The sequence below is a fragment of the Microcebus murinus genome, chromosome 22 (genome assembly GCF_040939455.1).
Source record: "Microcebus murinus isolate Inina chromosome 22, M.murinus_Inina_mat1.0, whole genome shotgun sequence".
Taxonomy (NCBI): Eukaryota; Metazoa; Chordata; class Mammalia; order Primates; family Cheirogaleidae; genus Microcebus; species Microcebus murinus.
The window spans coordinates 21,216,636-21,239,262 of record NC_134125.1 but is presented as its reverse complement, the minus strand read 5'-3'; the positions used below and the strand labels follow the sequence as shown (position 1 = coordinate 21,239,262).

Below are 22,627 nucleotides of genomic sequence, written 5' to 3'. Positions count from 1 at the left end.
GACCAGAGCTGGAGGCTATACCTTCCATCGGATCTTGAGGGCCCAGAGCTCCACTCCCCCACCTCCCACCCCCAACCAAGCCCCAGGCATTCTCGAGTCCCCTCCCGGGCTGGGGGCTCGGCTGAGCCAAAGGGCCGGTGGCGGGACAATGGCCCCGTTGGCGCGTCGGGGACAAATGGGCCTTGTTGGGCCGGCAGCGGGGGCAGCAGCCTTGCGCTCCAGCGCACTGAATGCGGCTTCTGTGCGTCTCTAGCGGGCGCAGAGGGGCTGGGCCAGGGCGGGGAGGGGGCCAGGGCCCAGGACGCCCATTGGCCGCGGGGCCAGGGGCCGGGCCAGGCTGGCGGCCGCACCTGGCCGGAGCGGGCGCGTAGCGGCGGCGGGGGCGGGCGCATGGACCAGGCCTGGCGGAACTGGGGGCCCGGGCGGGTGCGCCCCGCCGCCCAGTGAGCGCCCGGGCGGCGCGGCCCGGGCCGAGCCAGCCACGCTGAACCCAAGGAGGACAGGGACAAGGTATGACCCGGGGTCCAACGCCCACTGCCAGTTTGCGCCTTGCCTCAGTCTACCGCTGGGGACCCACTCATATTACCCCAACCCCAGACTGCTCCAGGGTCTGGGTGCTCCTATCCTCTGCCAAAGGGTGGCCTGGCTGGGACCAGGGAGGGCACAGGCTAGTGCTCACGCTGCCCTTGGTTTCTTCCCCTGGCCCCCCCTTCCAGAGCTTGCCCAGTCCCTGAAGGTGAGGTGGGTGGGGCAGGAGAAGGCAGGCTGCTGGGGCTGGGCTGGATCTGGGAGTGTTAATGATTAATCTTGGATGCAGTGGCCTGAGCCCTAGGGGAGGAGGTGCAAGGATCTCCCCTCTCCCCATTAGCCCTCCCCCAAAGGGGGCATTAGACCAGGGGCTGGGGGCTACGGAAAGGGATGGGTTCCCCTTGCTGGGGCAAAGCCCTGACCTGTTCCCCAGTGAGAGCAAGGCCACCAGGGAGAGGCTTGGGGGTGTGTCGGGGAAAAACACTTGTATTCAGAGTGGTCCCCTAGGAAATCTGGCAGTTCCCCGGTTTTCTGTGCCAGTGCCCAAGAAGAGGGTCCAGCTTGGTCTGCCCCTGTGGTGCCACTCTAACACTTTGTAACAGCACAGAGCACTGCACAGACTGTGGTCCCTTCCCAATGGGGAGGGCCCTCCCCAGCTGCCCAGAGCAGGAGAGGTGATGGGTACACATCTGGCTGCTGTAATTCACACCGGGGGAAGGGGGAGGGAGAGGGGAAGAGAGGGCAGCAGGTCTGATACCTGATCCCCCAAGTGGCCATGGTGACAGGTGCCATGGAAATCCTCCAGAGGGGAGAGAGGTGTCGAGAACCGCCTGGTCCAGTTGGGAGTATCCAACCTCTTCCTTTACTGAGGGGGTGACCTGAGGCCCAGAGAGGCTGAGGCCTGGCCAGGGCCACACAGGAGGGCAAGCCTGGGCTGGAGCAGCTCCTAAGCTGCACTGTCCCTTGCTTTCTGAAGGAAGCGTTGCTACTTATCCCTATCATCCAGAGGGGGAAACTGAGGCTCCGGGAGATTCAGAGACTTGTCCAAGGTCACACAGTTCAGAGGTGGTGGAGTTGACTCCAAGTCACAGGAGTCTTGCCCTGGCCCCCTTCTCAGGCCCCTAGTCCTGCCCAGGACCTCTCTGCTCCTCTGGGGTCCTAGCCTCTTGGATCTGCCTAGGCTGCCCCAAACCCTCAGCTCAGGACCCCTCCCCCCATGCCTCCCTGGCTCCCAGCTCCGCCTGACACTCAGGGCTGGGCAGGCTGCTACCCCGGGAGCAGAGACAACGAAGCCCTGTTCCCAGCTGCCACCTTGGCCTGTTCCATTCGCTGCTTCTTGCACAGACAGAGCCCTTCCTGGAGGAAGCTCCCTGTGGACAAAGAATGCCTGCTTCCTGTGCAACCCCTTCCCTTACCAGCCCATGCCCTCTTGTCACCCACTAAGGGATGAGTGTGTCCCTTCCAGCCCCTCCCGCCAAGCTCTAAGGGACTGGGTGTGCCACCCACTGAAAGTAGCGATGATTAACCTGGGGGAATGATGCACAAATGGTGGAATTACTGGCATGGCCATAGACTTGTGAAGGGCTCCTGGCTTGGCTCTGACTGGGTGAAGAATGTGGACAACCCCTTTGAGGAGCCCCACACCACTCTAGACAAGGGGGGATGGAGCAGAGGTGCCCAGGGGAATTGCAGGTGAGTGGGGATGGAGGGAGGAAGTGGAGCCCAGAGAATACCTGCTTTCCTGCCTGCCAGTGCCAGAGCAGAGACCAGGTATGGCTTGAGCACCCTCGGACCTGATCTCGGCAGTGCACTGTCTTGCTGTCGCACCCTAGGCAGGTCCTTGGATGGAGAGGGTGGCCTTCCAAAAGTCTGCACGGACAGATCCTGTCTCCCCTACCAGCTGGGATTACTAGGGTTATAATAACAATCAGGGGTGCTAACAAAGCGTGAGCCAGGCACTGCATGCCTCACAACAAGCGAGAACGTCGAAGCACCTCCATTTTTTAGGAAACAGAGGCTCAGAGAGGGAATGTCACTTGTCCAAGGTCACCTAGCTGGGGCGTGGTAGAGCGGGATTAGTAACCAGGGCATCTAGGAGTCTTCAGGAGTGGAGAGGTGTGTGGGTGTATGCAGGTCATGGTGCTCAGTACCTTTTAAAAACATTGACAATTGTGACATATGCTTGTGCTAACAAGTGTATATTTTTAAAAAATATTGCAGGCAGGTTATAAAGTACAGAGAATGATATTACCAACTCCAACAAACGCACCCTGAGGGCTTTCAGTATTTTTGGCGTGTGGTGAACCTGTGATTTGCCACTCCCCAGTTGGAGCTACTTTGGGGTTACTTGAATCTGCCCTCCAGAAGGGTAATGATTTACCTAGACAAGGCAGTGTAGCAGGAAGAGCTATGGCTCCTAGTTATGGCTTTGCCTTTAAGAGCTTCCACAAATTACTGAGCCTCAGTTTCCCCCGTTACATGGGGCTAGCAGACAACACCGGGAAGGTCTGTCAAGGGCACAGGTGTGGCTGCCCTTTAAAACGACAGAGACAAATGACCCTGAGAGACAAAAAGGTGCTTTCTGAATCATCAAAAACGTTGTCCTCTCAACTGCCAGCCCTAGTATCTATCACCTGGCATCCACACGTCCAGCCAAGGGGGCAATAGGACCAGGTGGCAGGGCTGACAGTTTGGAGATGGTCCTGGGAGCTGGCAAGTTGGGGTCCGGCTAAAATGCCCCTCTGGGTGGTCCTCCCCATCTCTAGCACCCCACTCCAGAGGCTCAGAGTGAGGAAACTTCTGGATCCTTGCACGTAATTTCCTCAGTAATCCCGGAGGGAGGGCCAACTTCTCCCAACTGCACCTTTAGCTGTGACTTCCCAGCTCCTCCTCTGTCCCAGGCCCCTGTTGCCTCTTCCCTTCTTAGGACCCCAAGATTCAGAGAGGGCAGTGTGTCTGCCTTGGCCACACAGCAAGGTGGGGCATGGCTCAGACTAGCTACTTTTCACTCCTCCAGCCAGCCTGCAGTTTTTCAAAATAGAAATATTTGTATTTTTTAATTTTTTCCCTCAAACTAATACAGGCTTTTATTTTTTAAAAAGCCATATATATCTGTGTGTATGTATATATATGTATATTTGTGTGTGTATGTGTGTGTACTGTGCATATGTGTATATGTAGGTATACATATCACAGAATTAAAATGTACTACAGAAAATAAGTGACCCCACTCCCTCCCCAGATAATCACTGTTTATAGTCAGGTGAGTGTCTTTTCAGACCCTCATACACATATACAAATGTACAACTTTTTTTATATGAATAAGTTCATTTTGGACACAGTATGTTCCAGGCTTAACATTAGGCAATTCTTTTTAATCCATCTGAGCTTAAGTTTCCTCCTCTGCAAAGTGGAGATAAAGGATCCAGGGGCATTGGAGGAACTATAAATAATAGTGCAGCGGCGACCTTCGTGTGCCCATCTCAGATCTCATTAGATTATCTTCCTCGAATATTTTTCCCACAGGTGGATTTGCAGGGTCTGGGGGTGGGCACTCTTGGAACCATCATGAACACCATAGGGAGAGTCTTTTTGCTCCACCCTTAAAGCCTCCTCCTGTGTCCCCGTGAGATTCCCCTCCAGCTTCAGGAAACAGCCCTGAGAAACCCTCACCCCCTCACCTTCCTGCCGGAGCCCCGTCCCTGTCCGTGCAGGCTGAGCGGACAGCATGGAAGCGCGACAGCGGGGGACTGGTCCGTGGGGCAACAGTGATGCTGTAGGCTATGACGCAGCCAATGGCTATGGTGGCCCTGGCTGCCCTCTTATCTCCTTGCAGGGTGGGAGGGGACTCTTCCCTGCTCCGCTCTCATAAGGCGGGCTTCCTCCCCTTACTCACCCTGTCCCTGGTGATTCCATTTGTTCTTATGGCCTCAGGTCCCACCTCTCTGCCCAGGGCCCCCAGTCTCTCCCAGACCTCCCTCTTGTGCTCCAGGCAGGGGATCCTCTGCTCTTTGGACATTCTGTGAACATCCCTTACATTCCTCAGACTCAACGTGCCGTAACTGGAACCCAACATCTCACACCAAACCCCAGCACTCAACCTGGCCCTCTCTCAGCCTCCCCTACTCAGCGACTAGCTCCACGCCCCAGCCAGCCAGTCACCCCAACAGGAACTCTTCCCTCCCCTCCTCCACACCCAGTCACCCACCGGAGAGATGCTGCCTCCAGGTGGTTCCAGATCATCTCACTCCGGGACAACTGTAACAACTACCAAGGGGGTCTGCCTGCTCCTTGCGCTTCTCCCCCACCTCTGCAGTTCATTTCACAAACAGCAGTCCAGTGGGAATCCCATGTGCTCACTCCTCTGCTGAAGGCCCTCTGGAGCTCCCTGTTGCCCACAGGAACCCGGCCAAGCTCCTGAGCAGGCTTCCCGAGGCCACACGTTCCTCCTGCCCCTGCTTTCTTTCTGGCTGTGCCTCTGGTCTCCCCTGCCCACCCAGCCTCCAGCCTCTTAGAAGCACACATACTGGCACTCCAGCCAGGCCAAATATTTGTTAGTTTCTCAATTGCCCTGGGCCTTTGCATGCATGTGCTTTTCTCTGTGGCTGGCTCATTCAGGGTAATGGGCACAATTAGTTAATGCTAGCTGCTGTGCCAGACAAGCCCCAAGTTCCACAAGGCTTAATGCAATGGCAGCTTAGTTTCATATTCTTGTAATCCAATGGATATTGGTGGGCTCAGATGCAGACTCAGGCTCCTCCCATCTCATGGCCCCACCCACCTCTAGATCCTTAGAGACCGCCCCATTCATCCAGCCAATGGAAAAGGAGACCATGGCCGGAGGCGATGGCTCATGCCTATAATCCTAGCACTCTGGGAGGCCGAGGTGGGCAGATTGCTCCAGGTCAGGAGTTCAAAACCAGCCTGAGCAAGACCGAGACCCTGTCTCTGCTATAAATAGAAAGAAATTAATTGGCCAACTAATATATATAGAAAAAATTAGCCGGTTATGGTGGCGTATGCCTATAGTCCCAGCCACTTGGGAGGCTGAGGCAGAAGGATTGCTTGAGCCCAGGAGTTTGAGGTTGTTGTGAGCTAAGCTGATGCCATGGCATTCACTGTAGCCTGGGCAACAAAGTGAGACTCTATCTCAAAAAAAAAAAAAAGAAAGAAAGAAAAGGAGACCACAGAGAAGGTCCGTCCATCTAACCTCATCAGCTATCATTCTGCTCATATCCCATTGGCTAAAATTCAGTCAAATGATGACACAGAACTGCAAGGGTGGGGTGGGGGGCGAGGGGTGGGAAATGTGGCCTGGCTGTGGGGCCATGAGGAAAAGGGAACTGCCTTTGGAAATTGGAGAACACACTGTAGCTTCTGCCACTGGAGCCGCCTACCCCAATCCTGAGGCCACACCGCAACCCCTTCCTGGGGCTGGATCAGGTGCTTTCTCTGTGCTCTAGCAAGCCCCAGCCAGTGTGTCCTCCTTCACAGCTCTTGGCTTCTCTGTCTCCCTGCTAAGATTGTGAACCCGAGCTCCCTGCATGGGGTACTGTGTACTCTAGTGCAGGGCACAGGGCAGGCGCTCAGTAAATACCTGTGGGACACATCAATCTAAAACTCTCGGCCGAGCGTGGTGGCTCATGCCTGTAATCCTAGCACTTTGGGAGGCTGAGGCGGGCGGATTGCTCAAGGTCAGGAGTTCGAAACCAGCCTGAGCGAGACCCCATCTCTACCAAAAATAGAAATAAATTAATTGACCAGCTAAAAATATATATACAAAAAATTAGCCGGGCATGGTGGCGCATGCCTGTAGTCCCAGCTACTCGGGAGGCTGAGGCAGTAGGATCGCTGAGCCCTGGAGATTGAGGTTGCTGTGAGCCAGGCTGACGCCACGGCACTCACTCTAGCCTGGGCAACAAAGTGAGAGTCTGTCTCAAAAAAATAAATAAATAAATAAATAAAAATAAAACTCTCATGGTCTCAAAAAGATGTTCATGATTTATTGATAGGTGAGAAAAAAGCAAGTTAAAATATGTTCCCCAAAGAGACCCCTGCCATCACCCATAGAATCTATAGACAGAAAACATATAAGGAGTCTTGGGCCAAATTTTTTTTTAATTTATTTTTTATTTTTTAAATTTTTGTCTGAACATAATAAAGGCCATAAGACCAAAACCTTAATGATGGTGACCTCTGGGATTGGGATTATTTTATTTATTTATTTAAAAAACATTTTAATATAGAAATAGGTCTACAGCCAATCTTGTCTGATCTAGAAAGATAAGCAGGGTCGGACCTGGTTAGTACTTGGATGGGAATCAGCTCTTGCTCAGGCTGATCTCGAACTCCTGATCTTAAGGGATCCTCCCGCCTTGGCCTCCCAGAATGTTAGGATTATAGGCATGAGCCACCACACCGAACCTGGGACTGGGCTCTTAAATTGTCTTCCTTATACTCTTCTGTATTGTCTGAGATTCCCTCGCTCCCCTCCAGTGAGCACGTACTGCTTTTATCATTGAAAAAAATTTTTTTTGGTTGAGGGAGAACCAACCAAAGATAGTGTCACAGATACTCTGGGAAGAGTCCCCTCTGGCGGAGCTGGAGGCACAAGTCCTGCTCTAGAAATCTTTGCTGTACGTGGCTTGTTACTCTGCCCATGGTCGTCACCTTTTGCCCAAGAACTTGATGAGGTTCTCACCCCTCCACTATAAACTTCAGGAGCTAACAGGGGACACTCCCCAGCAAGGATTAGGAGGGCACATGATGCATGAGAAGTCCCGAGCACAGGACCAGACCCTGTTTGGTTCAGAGTCCATGCTCATAAACACAGCACCTGCTGTTTGATGCCGGTGCTGCCCTGATTCGCCCCTATAAAGTTGCCATCAAGCTAACTCAGCCCAGAAGGCAGAAAGGCCGTTAGGATGTCACAACAGTCAAAACAACTCCATGCAACGTCAAAACAACAGTCAAAACAACTCCGTGCAACGTCCGGATTCTAGCTTTTGGCACTCAGAGAGACGTGGACTCTGGAACTCCCCTGGGGCAGTTTAAGCTCTGGCGTTTCCTGGGTGCTTGGGGGCTGCTCTCAGGCTGGGCAGGGCTTTGGAAGAAAGGGGGGCTCAGAGCACATGCCAGGTGCCTGCTGTTCCCTGGGAGGGTCTGGTGGCTGCTTACCCTATGAAAGTGCTCAGTGTGGGGTGAATGTCACACTAATGATTATTATTGATGGTGACACTTGGGTCCCTAGAGTCTCCTGTGTAGTCCAGGATGGGGCTCCACATCAGCGCTGAAGGCGGGTGGAGGAGGCCTTTCTGGACACATGTGGATCCCTCTGTCCACAGACAAAGCTGAGAAAGCCCAAGAGTCCCGTGCCTGGGCTGAGCCTGAAGGTCCCTGGGGTTTAGGGCCAGGGCACCTAGAAGTGCCTTCTCCTGCCAAAGCCTCGGGAAGAATCAGCTCAAATCCCGCCAAGCTGGTCTGGAGTGTCTACGTGTCACTGTTTCTCACTCAGGGCTGGAGGCAGGACAGACAGGGGCTGCCCGGCATGGTGCTGTATCTTCTTCGATGAAGCACTTAGAGCCCAGGGAGTGAAATGTCACTAGACTCATCTTCCCAGTCCTAGCCAGGTGCTCTGCAGCCTGGAAACCTTCCGGGCTGAGCTGTTGCTCACTCCTCTGGGCTCCCACAGATGTCGGGTAAACCTCGGTCCCTGCTTTGATCCCAACATCTTTAAATCCTGGCATTTGGCAAATCTGTGTTTGGATTCTGGCTTTGTCTGCTGTCTGCTAGCTGTGTGACCTTGGACAAGTGACTTCACCTCCCTCAGCCTTGGCTTCCTCACCTGGAGAGTGGGGTAACAGTGATGCTTGACTTAAATGAGATGTGGTAGGTGGAACTATTAGCCTCCTCACCCCTGGTTCCTGCCCCTCACGTGGCCTTAGAGTCTGTTCTCACTGCAGGGCTCTGCGGTTGCTATGTCCTTGGCCCAAGGACACTTGGAACCTGGCTGAGCCCTTGGATGAAAGAGCTGCCTGGCTGTTGGGGTCCAGAGGGGCAGAGATCGCCCAGGGCTGTCCAGCGAGGGCAGAGGGCCAGGCACCACCTGCAGGGTGCTGGGGTGAGCCACCTGCTATCCCCAGGGAGGGAACTCATGAATATTCAAACCAACCGAGGTGGGAGGGAGCCAGCCAGCCCGCTGCTGGGTGTCATTGGAGCATTCCTGTCTCCCAGTGACCGCAGAGGCAGCCGGGGAGTCAGACGTGGCTCTGGCAGAGAGAGGAAAGGGGTGGCCAGCCACAGCCCGAGGTGAGTGTGTCTCCTCTGTGCCCTGCACGGGGTCCCTGGGAGAGTCGGACGTCCTGGGACTGAGGCCCGCCCGGTGTCGGCCCTCTAGGCCAGAGGCTTCTCATCCTGGGCTCAGTTTCCCTGTGTGCACGATGTGGGGGGCGAGTCCTATTTCTGCTTTGCTCCCAGGATGGCATCATTTCAGCCGAGCAGGGGGATGGGTGGGCCTGGCCTGCTGCCAGCTGTCTGCACGACGGAGGCAATGTGGCTGGATAATCCAGAGGGGCAGGAATAGGTGGGGTGGGCTGGCAAGGAAGGATCATCTGTCCTTAGTGCCTGCCATTGTCACTACCGTGGGCAGAGGAGGCAGTGCCTGCCATTGTCACTACTGTGGGCAGAGACCAGGTTGTAGTCCTGTCTCGGATTGTTGTGCTGTGTGACATCAAGGGCGCCCTTGCCTTCTCGGAGGCTCAGCCTCCCTGCCTTTCTGTCTTCCAGCCTGGAGGCTGTGAGACAGAGGCTACCCTGAGACTGTCCTTGCATCTCTGGCTGCCAGGTGCCTGCAAGCCTCCATCCTGGGCCAGCAGGCACACACCTTGATGGGGCCACGGCTGGGAACCTGGGAGCATCATAATGATGGTGATAATGGCAATGGTGGCAGACCATGCTCAGTGAGTGTCAGCTCTGTGCTAGCCCTGGGCTGGGCACTTCCCTCCCAGAAAGCGGAGGATTCTCATAGCGCCCTGCAATGTGGGGACAGTCGGTTAAAGGTTGAGAATCTCTTATATAAAATGCCTAAGATCGAGAAGTTTCAGACACATAGCCTGAAGGTAGTTTTATTTTTCCCTTAGGGATGCTGAATAAACTGCATATTATGAGCCTATGTAGTTCAGTTTTGTTTTATTTTGTTTTGTTGAGATAAAATTTCGCTCTGTCAGACCGGGTAGAATGCAGTGGTGTCGTCATAGCTCTTTGCAGCCTCAAATTCCTGGGCTGAAGCAATCCTCCTGCCTCAGCCTCCCTAGTAGCTGGGATAACAGTTGTGTGCCACCATGCCCAGCTTATTTTTCTATTTTTTCATAGAGATGGGGTCTCACTCTTGCTCAGGCTGATCTCCAACTCATGAGCTCAAGCGATCCTCCTGCTCCAGCCTCCCAGAGCCACGGCTGCCCGGCCTCTTATATTCTTTTTAATACCTGTAGGATCTTTAGTGATATGCTCATATTCTTCCCTAACGTTGGTGACTTGTGAAGTATTTCTCCCCACCACCACCCCGCCACCTTCATCAGTCTTGCTAGAAGTTTATTCATTTTTGTCATTTTTTTTAAAAAATGACATGTTTTACCTTTTATTGTTTTCTCTATTATACTTTTTTTATAATTCATTAATGTCTGCTTAACTGTATTACTGTGTTTCCCCAAAAATAAGACAGGGTCTTATGTTTATTTTTCCTCAAGAAGACACCCGAGGGCTTATTTTCAGGGGATGTGTTATTTTCCCCTCAAAGCCTCAGCTTGCAGCCCGTACGGCATGGCCGGGACCTGACGGGGGGCCGACCTTGTTGGTGGGGCTGCCCGCACCTTTCCGGTCACCTCTGGGATGGCAGCTGTCATGATGGGGCAGATGAGAAGGGCTGCTCATCTTCTTTACCACTCCACAACGAAATGCATGGGTTGTGCAGATGCGCTGCGTAGCCACGTCCATCACTAGGTCTTATTTTCAGGGTAGGGCTTCTATTGTACAAATGCTTAGAAATCCTGCTAGGGCTTATTTTATGGGTAGGTCTTATTTTCGGGGAAACTCGATACTTCTTTCTACTTTCTTTGGACTTAATATGCTGTTCTCTTCTAAATTCTTGAGACTACTTAGATCGTTTGTTTTTTCAGCCTTTTCTAATATATGTATTAAGGATATACATTTTTTTTTCTAAACACAAGTTTACCTGTATCTTCTATTTTGTGCTGTCATATTTTCAATATTACTCACTTCAGAATACTTTTAAAGTACATTATGGGCCGGGTGCGATGGCTCACACCTGTAATCCTAGCACCCTGGGAGGCCAAGAAGGGAGGATTGTTTGAGCTCAGGAGTTCAAAACCAGCCTGAGCAAGAGTGAGACCCCTGTCTCTACTGTAAATAGAAAGAGATTAATTGGCAAACTAAAAATATATAGAAAAAATTAGCCGGGCATGGTGGCACATGCCTGTAGTCCCAGCTACTCTGGAGGCCGAGGCAGGAGGATTGCTTGAGCCCAGGAGTTTGAGGTTGCTGTGAGCTAGGCTGATGCCACAGCATTCTAGCTTGGGCAACAGAGTGAGACTCTCACACACACACACACAAAAATACATTATGACTGACTTTCTTTCTTTCTTTCTTTCTTTCTTTCTTTCTTTCTTTCTTTCTTTCTTTCTTTCTTTCTTTCTTTCTTTCTTCTTTCTTTCTTTCTTTTTTTTTGGACAGAGTCTTGCTCTGTCACCCTGGGTAGAATGCAGTGGAGTCAGCATAGCTCACAGCAACCTCATACTCCTGGGCTCAAGTGATCCTCCTGTCTCAGCCTCCCAGGAAGCTGGGACTACAGGTACCTGCCACCAGGCCTGGCTAGTTTTTTTTATCTTTAGTAGAGACAGGGTCTCACTCTTGCTCAGGCTGATCTCAAACTCCAGACCTCAAGCAATCCTCCTGCCTTGGCATCCCAGAGTGCTAGGATTATAAATGTGAGCCATGGTGTCCGGCCATGACTGCCACCCATCACATAAGGTCAGATGTGGAATTTTCCACGTGTGTCATGTCGGCACTCAAAAAGTTTCTGATTCTGGAGCATTTCGGATTTCAGATTTTTGGATTAGGGATACTCAACCTATATCATCATTTTGGAGGAGAAATCAAGACTCAGAGAGGGGCACAGTTTTGCCTAGGACACACAGCAAGGAAACTATTGAAAACCAGGACCCCTGGTCCCAAGGTGCTGGCTTCTTGTGGCCTTCACATGTGTGATACACATGTGCTCTTGCACATGTATGTCTGTCACGTGACTTCCATATTTTACACTTTTACTCATGGGGGCTTTTATATACATGTAGCTCACAGGGATAACCCTGGCCTATAGGTCTCACACAGGGGCTGTCTCCTATGTGGCTGTCAGCGCAGTATTGTCTGCCTGGACCTTTGTCCCCATCCATACTCTCTGCCCAGGCCCCATAGTCCTGGCCATGTTCTACTTTGAGATTCATGGGGGGTTGTTCATCAAACATTCACCAGGTGCCAGGCACAAAGAGCTCAGGCATGAGTCACCATCAGGCTGTCGTGCAGCTGAGCACAGAGGAGACCTCTCCTCCGGCATGCCTGTGCGCCAGGGCCGGGCGTGGTCAGTAGTGAGGATAAAAATTCATACGTATTAGTCGCTTCCAGGGCACGTGCATTCTCTCATGAGGATCTCACGGCCTCCTGACTATTTTCCCTCAAGCCAGGCTCCTGGCTGCCAGCCAGCCTCAGTCTACCCCTGCCTCAGTCTACCCAGGGGCTCTGCCTGTGACCACAAAGGGCCCTGTCTGCCTTGATCCCACTGTTGTATACCCATTGTACACATGAGGAAACTGAGGCTCAGAGAGGGTGAGCTTCATACCCAAGTTCAGAGAAGCCAGACCCTGTCCCACTCCTGGGACAGAGCTCCCCGGCCACACCTCCTCCTTCTGTGCTTGAACTTTCTCTGTGCACCCTTTCCCTCCTTCCATCCTGTGGGCTTGGGGCTGGGCATGGGACACTCCAGGCAGGGGCCCCGTGGACGAGGCAAGAAGTGCACTGGAGGTCGGAAGACCCAGGCTCCAATTCCTGCTCTGCCCCTGCCTTGCTGAGTTGACCCTAGGCAAGTCATGGCACCTCCTGGAGCTTCGGTTTCCCCTAACTGCAAAATGGGGGTGACAGTGGGGTGGGATGGTATCTGCTCAGTGTCGCTGAGTGGAGCCAGTTACATGCTCTGGAGAAGCCCCCTTTCAGGGCCTGCTTGGCTCATAGCAGGGGCTCAAAAATGAAACCAGAGGGTGGGATGGCCCAAGATTGAGCAGCTGGTGGGGGGCAGCACACAGCAGGAGTCTGGCAAGGTGTGAAGAGGCCCAAATGGGAGAACAGGCAGCGAGTGAGTGATGAGGGGGTGGGGTGTGTCCTGGGCGGGGCCAGGGGGAGCCTGCTTGGTGCCTCCAGGATGCTGGTCTGCCCCCTACTGCCCGGCCTGGGGACCCCAGAACTTCCACCACTGCAGCCTCCCAGAGTTCTGGAAACTACCCTGGTGAGTGGGGCTGCGGGGCAGGGGCGGGCCCTTGGGATTTGCAGAGGGCCAGATTTTAAAGTCAGAGAAACTGAAGCCCAGGGTCACTCTGGGTTCGGAGCCTACCCTGGGTCTCTGTCCTGTTTTCTGCTGGGTCCCTGTAAACAGGAGGCTGACAAGGTCCCTTGAGGCTGGGGTAGGTTTGTGCTGGGGGGGGGGGGACAGAGGCCACACCTTGTTCAGGGCCAGGGGGACAGGCCCCCCAGGGGCTCAGGAAGGATACAGTAGAGAAAACGATGTGCTGGTGGCTTTGCCCGACTGCTCCATCTCAGGAAAGTTCCTGAGAGCCCAGCTAGAGGGGTGACCAGCTTCCCCATTTTACAGATGAGAAATGGAGACTCCACAGGGCGTGACTGAAGTCACCACACTGGACAGAAACACAGGCCTGGGGGCTCTGCAGCCTGAGGTCTCATCCCCTCCTGGGGACCCTCGAAGCCCAAACACGCTGGCCCATTTACCCAACCTCGCAAGCTTTGCGATTTGCTATTTAAATGTGTTAAACACAATTTATTGCCTTTCTTTTTTAGAGCTTCTCATGGGGCTGGTTGATATTGCCCTTTTTTTTTTTTTTTTCTGATTAAACATCAATACATACTCCTTTAAAAATGCAACCGTTACAGAAATGCATAATTAAGAGACACAGTCCCTTAAATCTCTTCCTGAGCTGTGCAGGGGATACCACTGTTAAAATTTAGAATACTGCCCTCCACTGGCTCTTTTCAAGGCCTGCACGTATATTTTCCTGTATACATATATGGATTGAGGGTGGGGGTGGGGTGCATCTTGTTCTAGAACTTTCTTTTTTCACACAAATAGATCATAGTGTGTTTTCACCTTTGCCTTGTTTTTTTTTGTTTGTTTTTAACATCTACAGATGACACCTTCAGGGAATGGGTGTTCTTTTTTTTTTTTTTTTTTTTTGAGACAGAGTCTTACTCTGTTGCCTGGGCTAGAGTGCTGGGATGTCAGCCTCACTCACAGCAACCTCAAACTCCTGGGCTTAAGTGATCCTCCTGTCTTAGCCTCCTGAGTAGCTGGGACTATAGGCACATGCCACAGGGCCTGGTGAATTTTTCTATTTTTATTAGAGATGGGGTCTTGCTCTTACTCAGGCTGGTCTTGAACTCCTGAGTTCAAGCGATCCTCCCACTGCAGCCTCCCAGGGTGCTGGGATTACAGGCGTGAGTGAGCCACCATGCCCGGCCTCAAAGTCCTCTTATATATTTTTTTCCTCTGCAGTTTTTGTCTTCATGTCCTTTGCTGTGAGGAGAAATTTCTAGATCATGAGCAGAGAACTCAGACATTAGTGCCAGCTGGTTGGGTGGGCCTGGAGTACCCCTTCTCTGGGAAGAAGTTTGTGGGTGCCTTGGGGAACTTTTCCAAGGTGCAGTGTGTGGGACCTTCCCCCAAGCGGGCTGTGTGGCTTCTGCCCCCAGGGACAGTGATGATGTGCCAGCTTGCAGTCATGGGGCAGCACGTGTGACTTCCTGTGGCCTCAGGGGCCCAGGACCCAGTGCAGCATGAGCCAGGACTAGAGTGGAAAGGTTGGGGCCCTGGCTTTGCAGCTAAGGGGGTTAAGGCCCCCCCAAGCCCCAGGCCTCTCCTGAACTCCAGTTCCTCAGCCTGAACTGCCCTGTTACAGCCCATGTCTCAGTGCCCTGCCGATAGGCTGTCACCCTCGGACCACTCCTCCCCCGCAACAAACAAACAACAACAAAAACCAGAGGACGCCCAGTTAAAATTGAAGATTAAATAATTTTTTGTATAACTATGTCCCATGCAATATTTGGGGCATACTTATACTAAAAAAATTCCATTCATGGTTTATTTGAAATTCAAATTTAAGTAGGCAAGCCTGCCTGTTGGCAATGGGAGAGGCCTTGGATCTGTGCACAGAGGCCTGGTCTGCTGGGTGACCTGGGCCTGCTTCCATCTCTGAGCCTCAGTTTCTCCGTCTGCTGCCCCTACAAAGCCCAGGGGCACGAGGGCCACAGAGGAGAAATAAGGAGCCTCCCAGGAGAACGGTGCCGACTCAGAGGCTGAGAAAAATGAAAAGAAAAAAAAAAAAAAAATAAGGAGCCTCAACCCACCCGGTCCACCGTGGGAGGGGCAGCACAGGGGCAGGTGCAGCTGGCTGGGCCTTTTTTTTCTTTTTTTTTTTGAGACAGTCTCACTCTGTTGTCTGGGCTCCAATGCTGTGGCCTCAGCCCAACTCACAGCAACCTCAAACTCCTGGGCTCAAGCAATCCTTCTGCCTCAGCCTCCTGAGTAGTAGCTGGACTACAGGCATGTCCCACCATGCCCGGCTCATTTTTTCTATATATTTTTAATTTGCCAATTAATTTCTTTCTATTATTTAGTAGAGACAGGGTCTCCTCTTGCTCAGGCTGGTTTCGAACTCCTGACCTTGAGTGATCCACCCGCCTCCGCCTCCCAGAGTGCTAGGATTACAGGCCTGAGCCACTGCGCCTGGCCTGGCTAGGACTTCTGAAAGGTGACAGATCCAGGCCCCAGAGAGCCCAGGCCTGGGAGCACAGAGCACTGGAACAGGGTCTTCTTTTCCTTCTTACTTAGAAAAGTATTTCATAGGAAGCCCCCAAAAGGGTATAAGAACTAAGGTAATGAACACTCTTGTACTCACTTAGCTTAAAAGTTAAAATAGAACCTGGCAGAACCTTCTCCCTGCCCCATCCCCCAGCCTCTCTTTGAATTGCGTCACCTACAGTCTCTGTGTGCATCCCTGTCGCTTTCTCTGTGATTGTCTGTCTCCAGTGTCTCTGTCTCTGTCTGGACCCTTGGAGGGGTGGGGCACAGAGATGACCAACCCAGGTCCCAGCTTCCAGGCCTGGGGCAGCCATAGGGGCTCCCTGGGGGGGGGGGGGGTGCTCGCTGGGGCCGAGCTCCTGACTATCCCCGCTCTATGCTGCCCCCTGCAGGTGCCTGAGATGCTGCCGCCCCCGCAGAAGAGGCGCTGGGAGTCCATGGCCAAGGGGCTGGTGCTGGGCGCTCTCTTCACCAGCTTCCTGCTGCTGCTGTACTCCTACGCTGTGCCCCCGCTGCACCCCAGCATGGCCTCCACGTGAGTGGCCCGGCTGGGCGGTTGAGGGTGGGTCGGGCATTTACTGGAGCACCTGCCCCAGTGATCCTGGGCAGCCACCCTGCACCATGCTATGCCACACAGAAATTCCACGAAGGGCAGAACTCACTGCGTAGCCGTAGGCCTCAGTGTTCTCATCTGTCAATTGGGAATAATAACAGAGCCTTCCTCCTGGATCGTGAGAATCAAGCATCACCATGTGTGTATGGGATTGCCACCATCTAAGACACCAACGGGGCCACTCTAGGGGGTGACTTGTCCAAGAGCACCCAGCTGGCACAGGGCCGGGATTCAGACTGGCTCCTGCCTCCAGACTATCCGACCTTGTCATGGGACCGCTCAGTGTAGACCTGGTACAGCCTGTGCCCTTAGTTGGTGGTACTAGTTGAACTAGAGAAAATTGCTGATAACTGACCATTTCTGGCCTACCAAATGGCAATTTCATGTGGTCCAACCTAATACTAATTCATGATAAACATATGAGGCGGTGGCCATGAATGAGGCCTGCGTGCCTTGTCACTTTGAGCTCACACCAATACCACCAAAAGGTCCTGTTATTTTCCCCATCTCAAGATGAGGAAACCAAGACCAGAGAGCCCAAACCACTGGCCCAGGCGTTCCCAGCTCCCTGCCACCAATGTCCCCAACAACCCTGTTCTCTAGGTACCAGGCCCGGGGGTGCTGAGTCCTGAGGGCCCCAGCACCCCCTGAGGCTCTCCCCGTCGCTGTGTCCCCAGCAGGACCCCGGAGTCCGCAGCGCCCTGCTCTCCTGCTCCGGGTGAGCCCGAGGCGGTGACTCCCGCCAACGGCTCCGCGGGAGGATGCCAGCCGCGCCGCGACATCGTGTTCCTGAAGACGCACAAGACGGCCAGCAGCACGCTGCTCAACATCCTGTTCCGCTTCGGCCAGAAGCACCGGCTCAAGTTCGCCTTCCCCAACGGGCGCAACGACTTCGACTACCCGGCCTTCTTCGCCCGCAGCCTGGTGCGGGACTACCGGCCCGGCGCCTGCTTCAACGTGGTGGGCAACCACATGCGCTTCCACTACGACGAGGTGCGCGGCCTGGTGCCGCCCAACGCCACCTTCATCACCGTGCTGCGCGACCCCGCGCGCCTCTTCGAGTCCTCCTTCCACTACTTCGGGTCGGTGGTGCCCCTCACGTGGAAGCTGTCGGGCCGCGACAAGCTGGCCGAGTTCCTGCGGGACCCCGCTCGCTACTACGACGCGGGCGGCTACAACGCGCACTACCTCCGCAACCTGCTCTTCTTCGACCTGGGCTACGACAGCGGCCTGGACCCCGGCAGCCCGCGGGTGCGGGAGCACATCCTGGAGGTGGAGCGCCGCTTCCACCTGGTGCTCCTGCAGGAGTACTTCGACGAGTCGCTGGTGCTGCTCAAGGACCTGCTGTGCTGGGAGCTGGAGGACGTGCTCTACTTCAAGCTCAACGCCCGGCGCGACTCGCCGGTGCCGCGCCTCTCGGGGGACCTGTACCGGCGCGCCACGGCCTGGAACATGCTGGACGCGCTCCTCTACCGCCACTTCAACGCCAGCTTCTGGCGCAAGGTGGAGGCCTTCGGGCGGGAGCGCATGGCCCGCGAGGTGGCCGCGCTGCGCCAAGCCAACGAGCGCATGCGGCGCATCTGCATCGACGGCGGCCGGGCCGTGGACGCCGCCGCCATCCAGGACTCGGCCATGCAGCCCTGGCAGCCGCTGGGCATCAAGTCCATCCTGGGCTACAACCTCAAGAAGAGCATCGGGCAGCGGCACGCGCAGCTGTGCCGGCGCATGCTCACGCCCGAGATCCAGTACCTGGTGGACCTCGGGGCCAACCTGTGGGTCACCAAGCTCTGGAAGCTCATCCGGGATTTTCTGCACTGGTGACATCCCTGCGGTCCAGGGGCCCGCTCGCCACTCCCCGGGGAGGGGCTGAGCAGGGCCCCTCTGGTGCTGGCCTCCCTCTGCCCCTCCTGGTGCCACCTCGGACCCCCGGGGTGAGGCGGGGCTAGCAGGGGGACGCAGCCAGCCAGGACTAGGCCCACAGCACACAGAGAGGGCCTAACCGAGATCAGTATTTGACTAATTATACCTTTTTTTTATTAAACCCCCTTCCCTCCAAAAAGAGAATGTTCTATTTCCTGCCTCCCCTTAAAGGAGAGACCTCAGAAGTAAAGGAATTTCATGTTGTGTTTTTGTTAATCAGCCTCAGCTGTGGTGACTGCAGGGGCCCCGGGGTGGGGTGGGGTCCCCAAGAGAGCACAGCGGTGCCCGCGTGAGTGTCTGTGGGCAGAGCCCAGTGGGACGAGGCGATCTGGCGCGTGTGTCTGCCACATGCCGAAGCCCCGTGTGGTTCAGGGGCTCCCACGAGCTACGAGACCTGGGCAAAAGGCACATGTGTGTGCGCATGCGTGCACGTGTATGTGTGTGCGATCACCCTAATGAGTACCCCGGTAGTCCGTGTTGAGCACTGGTTGTGAGCAGGGCACTAGGTAAGTGCTTCGTGGGTGTTACCGCATCTTCACCACAACGCAGCCACGTGGGAACTATTGATGTCTCATGCTAGAGAGGAGGAAGGGAGCTCAGAGAGGGGAAGACACTTGGCCAAGATCACAGAGGAAGAAAGTGAGAGGACTGGCGCAGGGGCGGGGGTGGGTGGACGGTGGGGCCAGCTAGGACAGTCAGAGGGAGAGCAAGCAAGAGGTGGGGACCCTCAGTGGAGCCCAGGCTAAGGGCTTCTTGTGAGATCGCATCAATCCTCGCAATAACCCTTTGAGGCAGGCACGATTATCATCTCGTGTTACAGATGTGGGAACTGACATTCCGAGAGGGAAGGGACATGCTTGAGGTCATGTTACAGGATGTATCAGACCCAGGACTCACACCAGGGACCCCAAATCCTTTCCAAGTCCAGTGCCTGCAGCCCGGTCCCTGCTGGAACCTCTGCCGGCCCCCAGCTGCCCCAGTTCTACTGCCCCTCCCCCAAGGCTGTGTCACACAGTTGCTTGTGCACCAACCCCACTCAAGCAGCCCTGGGCTTCCCCCCTCCACCTGGGATTCCATTTAACTAATCCAAAAAACATTTAGTATCCACCAAATCCCTGTTATGTCCCCAGCCCGGAGCTGTCCCCTGCATACAGCAGTCTAGTTGGCCTTGTGCTCCTGGGACTCATGTCCAGAGGGAAGGTGGCCACTGAACAACTAGGACAGACCAGGTGTGGCCGACCCGGGTGGGGATGTGCCCGGGGGTACAGGGGCCCTTTCTGGGACACAGGACTTCCAGGCTTCCAACTAGGCGCTGACATGCAGGCCCATAGCAGAAACCACAACCAAGTGACTCTTTATCTTTATTCGAGACCTATTTGTGCCAGGCTCCAGGCCCGGTGCTTGCACACCTTGTCCAAATATCTACAACCTACTAGAACAAAGGTCAGAGAGGCGAAGTGACCTACCCAAAGTCACACAGCTAATAATTGCCAGAACCAGAATTCAAACCCATAATCTTAACCCCTCCCTGGGTTAAGGTTAATGGTGCCCCCCACGACCCCGGGAATGAGCTTCCAGCCCAAGCAGGGTGTGGAGGAGTTAGCCTGACTAACTGTTCCAGTTTTTTCAGACTGTCCTGGCTTTAGCATTGAAAGTCCCACATCCCAGGCAGTCGAGGCAACCAAAACAGTTGGTCACCCTAAGAGAGGTTTGACCCCACAACACCTTGTAGCCACTGTCTCGACCTTCATACTGGGTTTTTTGTGTGTGTGGCAAGAAACAATGTTCTTTGCAGCATACCCTTGAAGTCTTTATTTAATTCATAAGGAGAGAATTAAGCAAAAATAAAACAAAAAACTGACAATTGCTAAGACTATTCATGGGAAAAGATGGCACTGACCCCAAATTCATGAGATAATTTCCCCCCACTTTTATTTAGCAAAGATAGATGTATGCTTGCCTATTGGAATAAAACAAGATAGATGTTTAATTTAGTGTATAATATGATAATATCCTGAGCTTAAGGAATCCCATAGTAATTATATGTCCTTGGAACCCAAGGGCCTAGGAATGCCTATTATGATTATATGTGTATAAATAATATAATAATATTATATTTTATTACATTATTATGATTATTGTTTTTGTTTTTGTTTTTTTTTGAGACAGAGTCTCACTTTGTTGCCCAGGCTAGAGTGAGTGCCATGGCGTCAGCCTAGCTCACAGCAACCTTAAACTCCTGGGCTCAAGCAATCCTCCTGCCTCAGCCTCCCAAGTAGCTGGGACTACAGGCATGCGCCACCATGCCCAGCTAATTTTTTCTAAATATATTAGTTGACTAATTAATTTCTTTCTATTTATAGTAGAGACGGTGTCTCGCTCTTGCTCAGGCTGATTTCAAACTCCTGACCTCGAGCAATCCTCCCGCCTCGGCCTCCCAGAGTGTTAGGATTACAGTTGTGAGCCACCACACCCGGCCTGATTATTGTTGTTGACATTGCCCTCCAAGAAGAACAAATCTGGCAGACAGTAGATGCCAGGAATGTAAATTACTATCTACCTGGTTTATGCTAAGAGCATTAAAGTTATTAACTCATCTATTAATATGATTAATATTTTAAGAAGTAGTTGCCAGGCACTGAGCTCTGTGTCCAGCCCTGTGTCATGTGGACACACAGGTGATCCCTCCTGCTCCCCCGAGGAGGTGTTTGAGACTTAGAGGCTGAGCAACCAGCCCAGGGTCACAGAGTCAGACAGCCACAGAGGCAGGGTGAAAACCCAGGTAGATCCAATGCCAAGGCCAGGGCTCCAGGGCTCCAGACTCTCAAGGGCACCATTCAGGTGGGCTGCCCCAGCCTCAGGACTGAAGTCCCTTCTGCAGCTCAAACTGTGGAGTCTCCAAGGGTCTTTGCTGCTTGTTGCCTGCGGGGGCCAGACTGCGCTTGGGGCACCTGGGCAGCAGAGGGCGCCACGGTGCCAAGTTTGGTCTAGTCCAGCCCTGACATTCCTGGCTGGATCAGGGCTGGAGGCCACAGGAAACTAATACACTGGCCATGCCCTGCGCCTGCCCTGGGTCCCGCTTCTGCCCCTCACTGGGACCCCGCCTGGCACCCCTCCCCCAGACTCACCCATATGAGCGGTCCTCCACCTGCAGCCGGAGGTCTCTGTGGTCCCCACCGCCTTGCAGAGAAGCTAGCTCTTGCCTCTGTGGCTTCACACAGGCTGTTCCGTCTACTGTGAGGCCCCTTCCCTTGCAGGCCTAACATAGCTGCGTGTTTTCAAAACAAGCCCCCCACCTCCTCCTGGCACCCTTCCCTGACACCCAGCCCCTGGGCTGGTCTAAGTCCTTTGGGCTCCCACAGGTGCCTTTCTGCCCCCTTCCTGGCTCCTCTCACCAGAATGCAACTGTCGCTTTGCTAGTCTCTCAATTCGCCGGCAGTGGGCTCCTCCAGGGAGGGACAGGGTCTCATGGGCACCATTGGCCTCCAGTGGGAGGCCAGGGCCTGGCACACAGTGTGTTCTTAGTAAATGGTAAAAGACAGGAAAGAAAGATAGGAAATAGGAAGGAAGAAGGAAAACAGAAGGAAAGAAAGAAGGGAGGGAGGGAAGGAAGAAGCTAGAGGAGGAAGAGAGGGAGATATTTCCACCCTTGAGGTCCTCCCAGAGCACACTTGGAACTGACCAGGCCCCATAGCCCTGGGAAGGGCAACACATCCAAGGCACGCATGTGCAGGAATGAGTTCATTGTGTGAAAACTCGTGTGACACTGGGACGGGACACAGGTCAGTGGGTTGTGACAGGGATGGGTAGAGGGAGGGCGTCTGGGAGATGCTTGAGCTGGAGAGTGGGCAGGCCCAGGGCAGGCTAGGCACAGCCCAGGGCACCAGGGAGAGGTGGGGAAGCCACAAAAGGAGAGGTGGCCCTTCCCAGCCCTCCTTGCCTGCCTATCCTTGGTAAGATCTCCTGGAGCACCTACTGGGCGCAATGCCCCGTGGTGGGTGCTGGGGTGGGCGTGCACCATGATGAACCAGACCGTTAAGGGGGAGACCCGTGACACGATCACAATAGCTGGGCAGATGGGAGTCAACAGTGGGGTGTGCCATTCCAGAGGGGTAGGGATGCACTTCCCAGCAAATAAAGGAAATCAGAAAGGAACCTGCGGAAATCTTGGCTTTTGAATCAGGCCTTGAGGGAGGCAAGCACTGGAATGCAGGGGGGTCCCAGAAAGGCATTCCAGAGAGAGGGAAGAGCAGAAGAAAGAGCTGGAAAGGCAATGGAGAAGAGGCAAGGGATGAGGGAGGAGAACAGGAGACATGAGCTCAGGAAGGACGAGAAGGCCCTCACAGTCCAGGCTAAGGCATTTGTAGTTTCTCCTGAGTGTAGCAAGGAGCCAAGGGAGGCTTTGGAGCAGAGAA

The 22,627-nt window shown here is 54.0% G+C and overlaps 1 protein-coding gene across 2 annotated transcripts; it reads left to right on the top strand.

Annotated features, from left to right (window-relative positions):
* The first annotated feature begins 334 nt into the window (after positions 1 to 334).
* Positions 335 to 18,428, top strand: GAL3ST1 (galactose-3-O-sulfotransferase 1). 2 transcript variants are annotated; one of them, XM_012763919.3, is made up of 3 exons: positions 335 to 510; positions 16,072 to 16,214; positions 16,973 to 18,428. In XM_012763919.3, the coding sequence occupies exons 2-3, from the start codon at positions 16,081 to 16,083 to the stop codon at positions 18,111 to 18,113; spliced, it is 1,275 nt and encodes a 424-aa protein (XP_012619373.1). In that variant the 5' UTR covers positions 335 to 510; positions 16,072 to 16,080; the 3' UTR covers positions 18,114 to 18,428. The 2 variants fall into 2 exon arrangements, with proteins under 2 accessions (XP_012619373.1, XP_012619372.1); XM_012763918.3 differs by lacking the exon at positions 335 to 510 and adding an exon at positions 8,685 to 8,835.
* The last annotated feature ends 4,199 nt before the right edge of the window (positions 18,429 to 22,627 follow it).

Bases quoted from the DNA above. Each gene is read 5' to 3' on its own strand.
- GAL3ST1 (XM_012763919.3), top strand. From the start codon at position 16,081: ATGCTGCCGCCCCCGCAGAAGAGGCGCTGGGAGTCCATGGCCAAGGGG. The intron at 16,215-16,972 runs GTGAGTGGCCCG...TGTCCCCAGCAG, and splicing joins CACCCCAGCATGGCCTCCAC to GACCCCGGAGTCCGCAGCGC.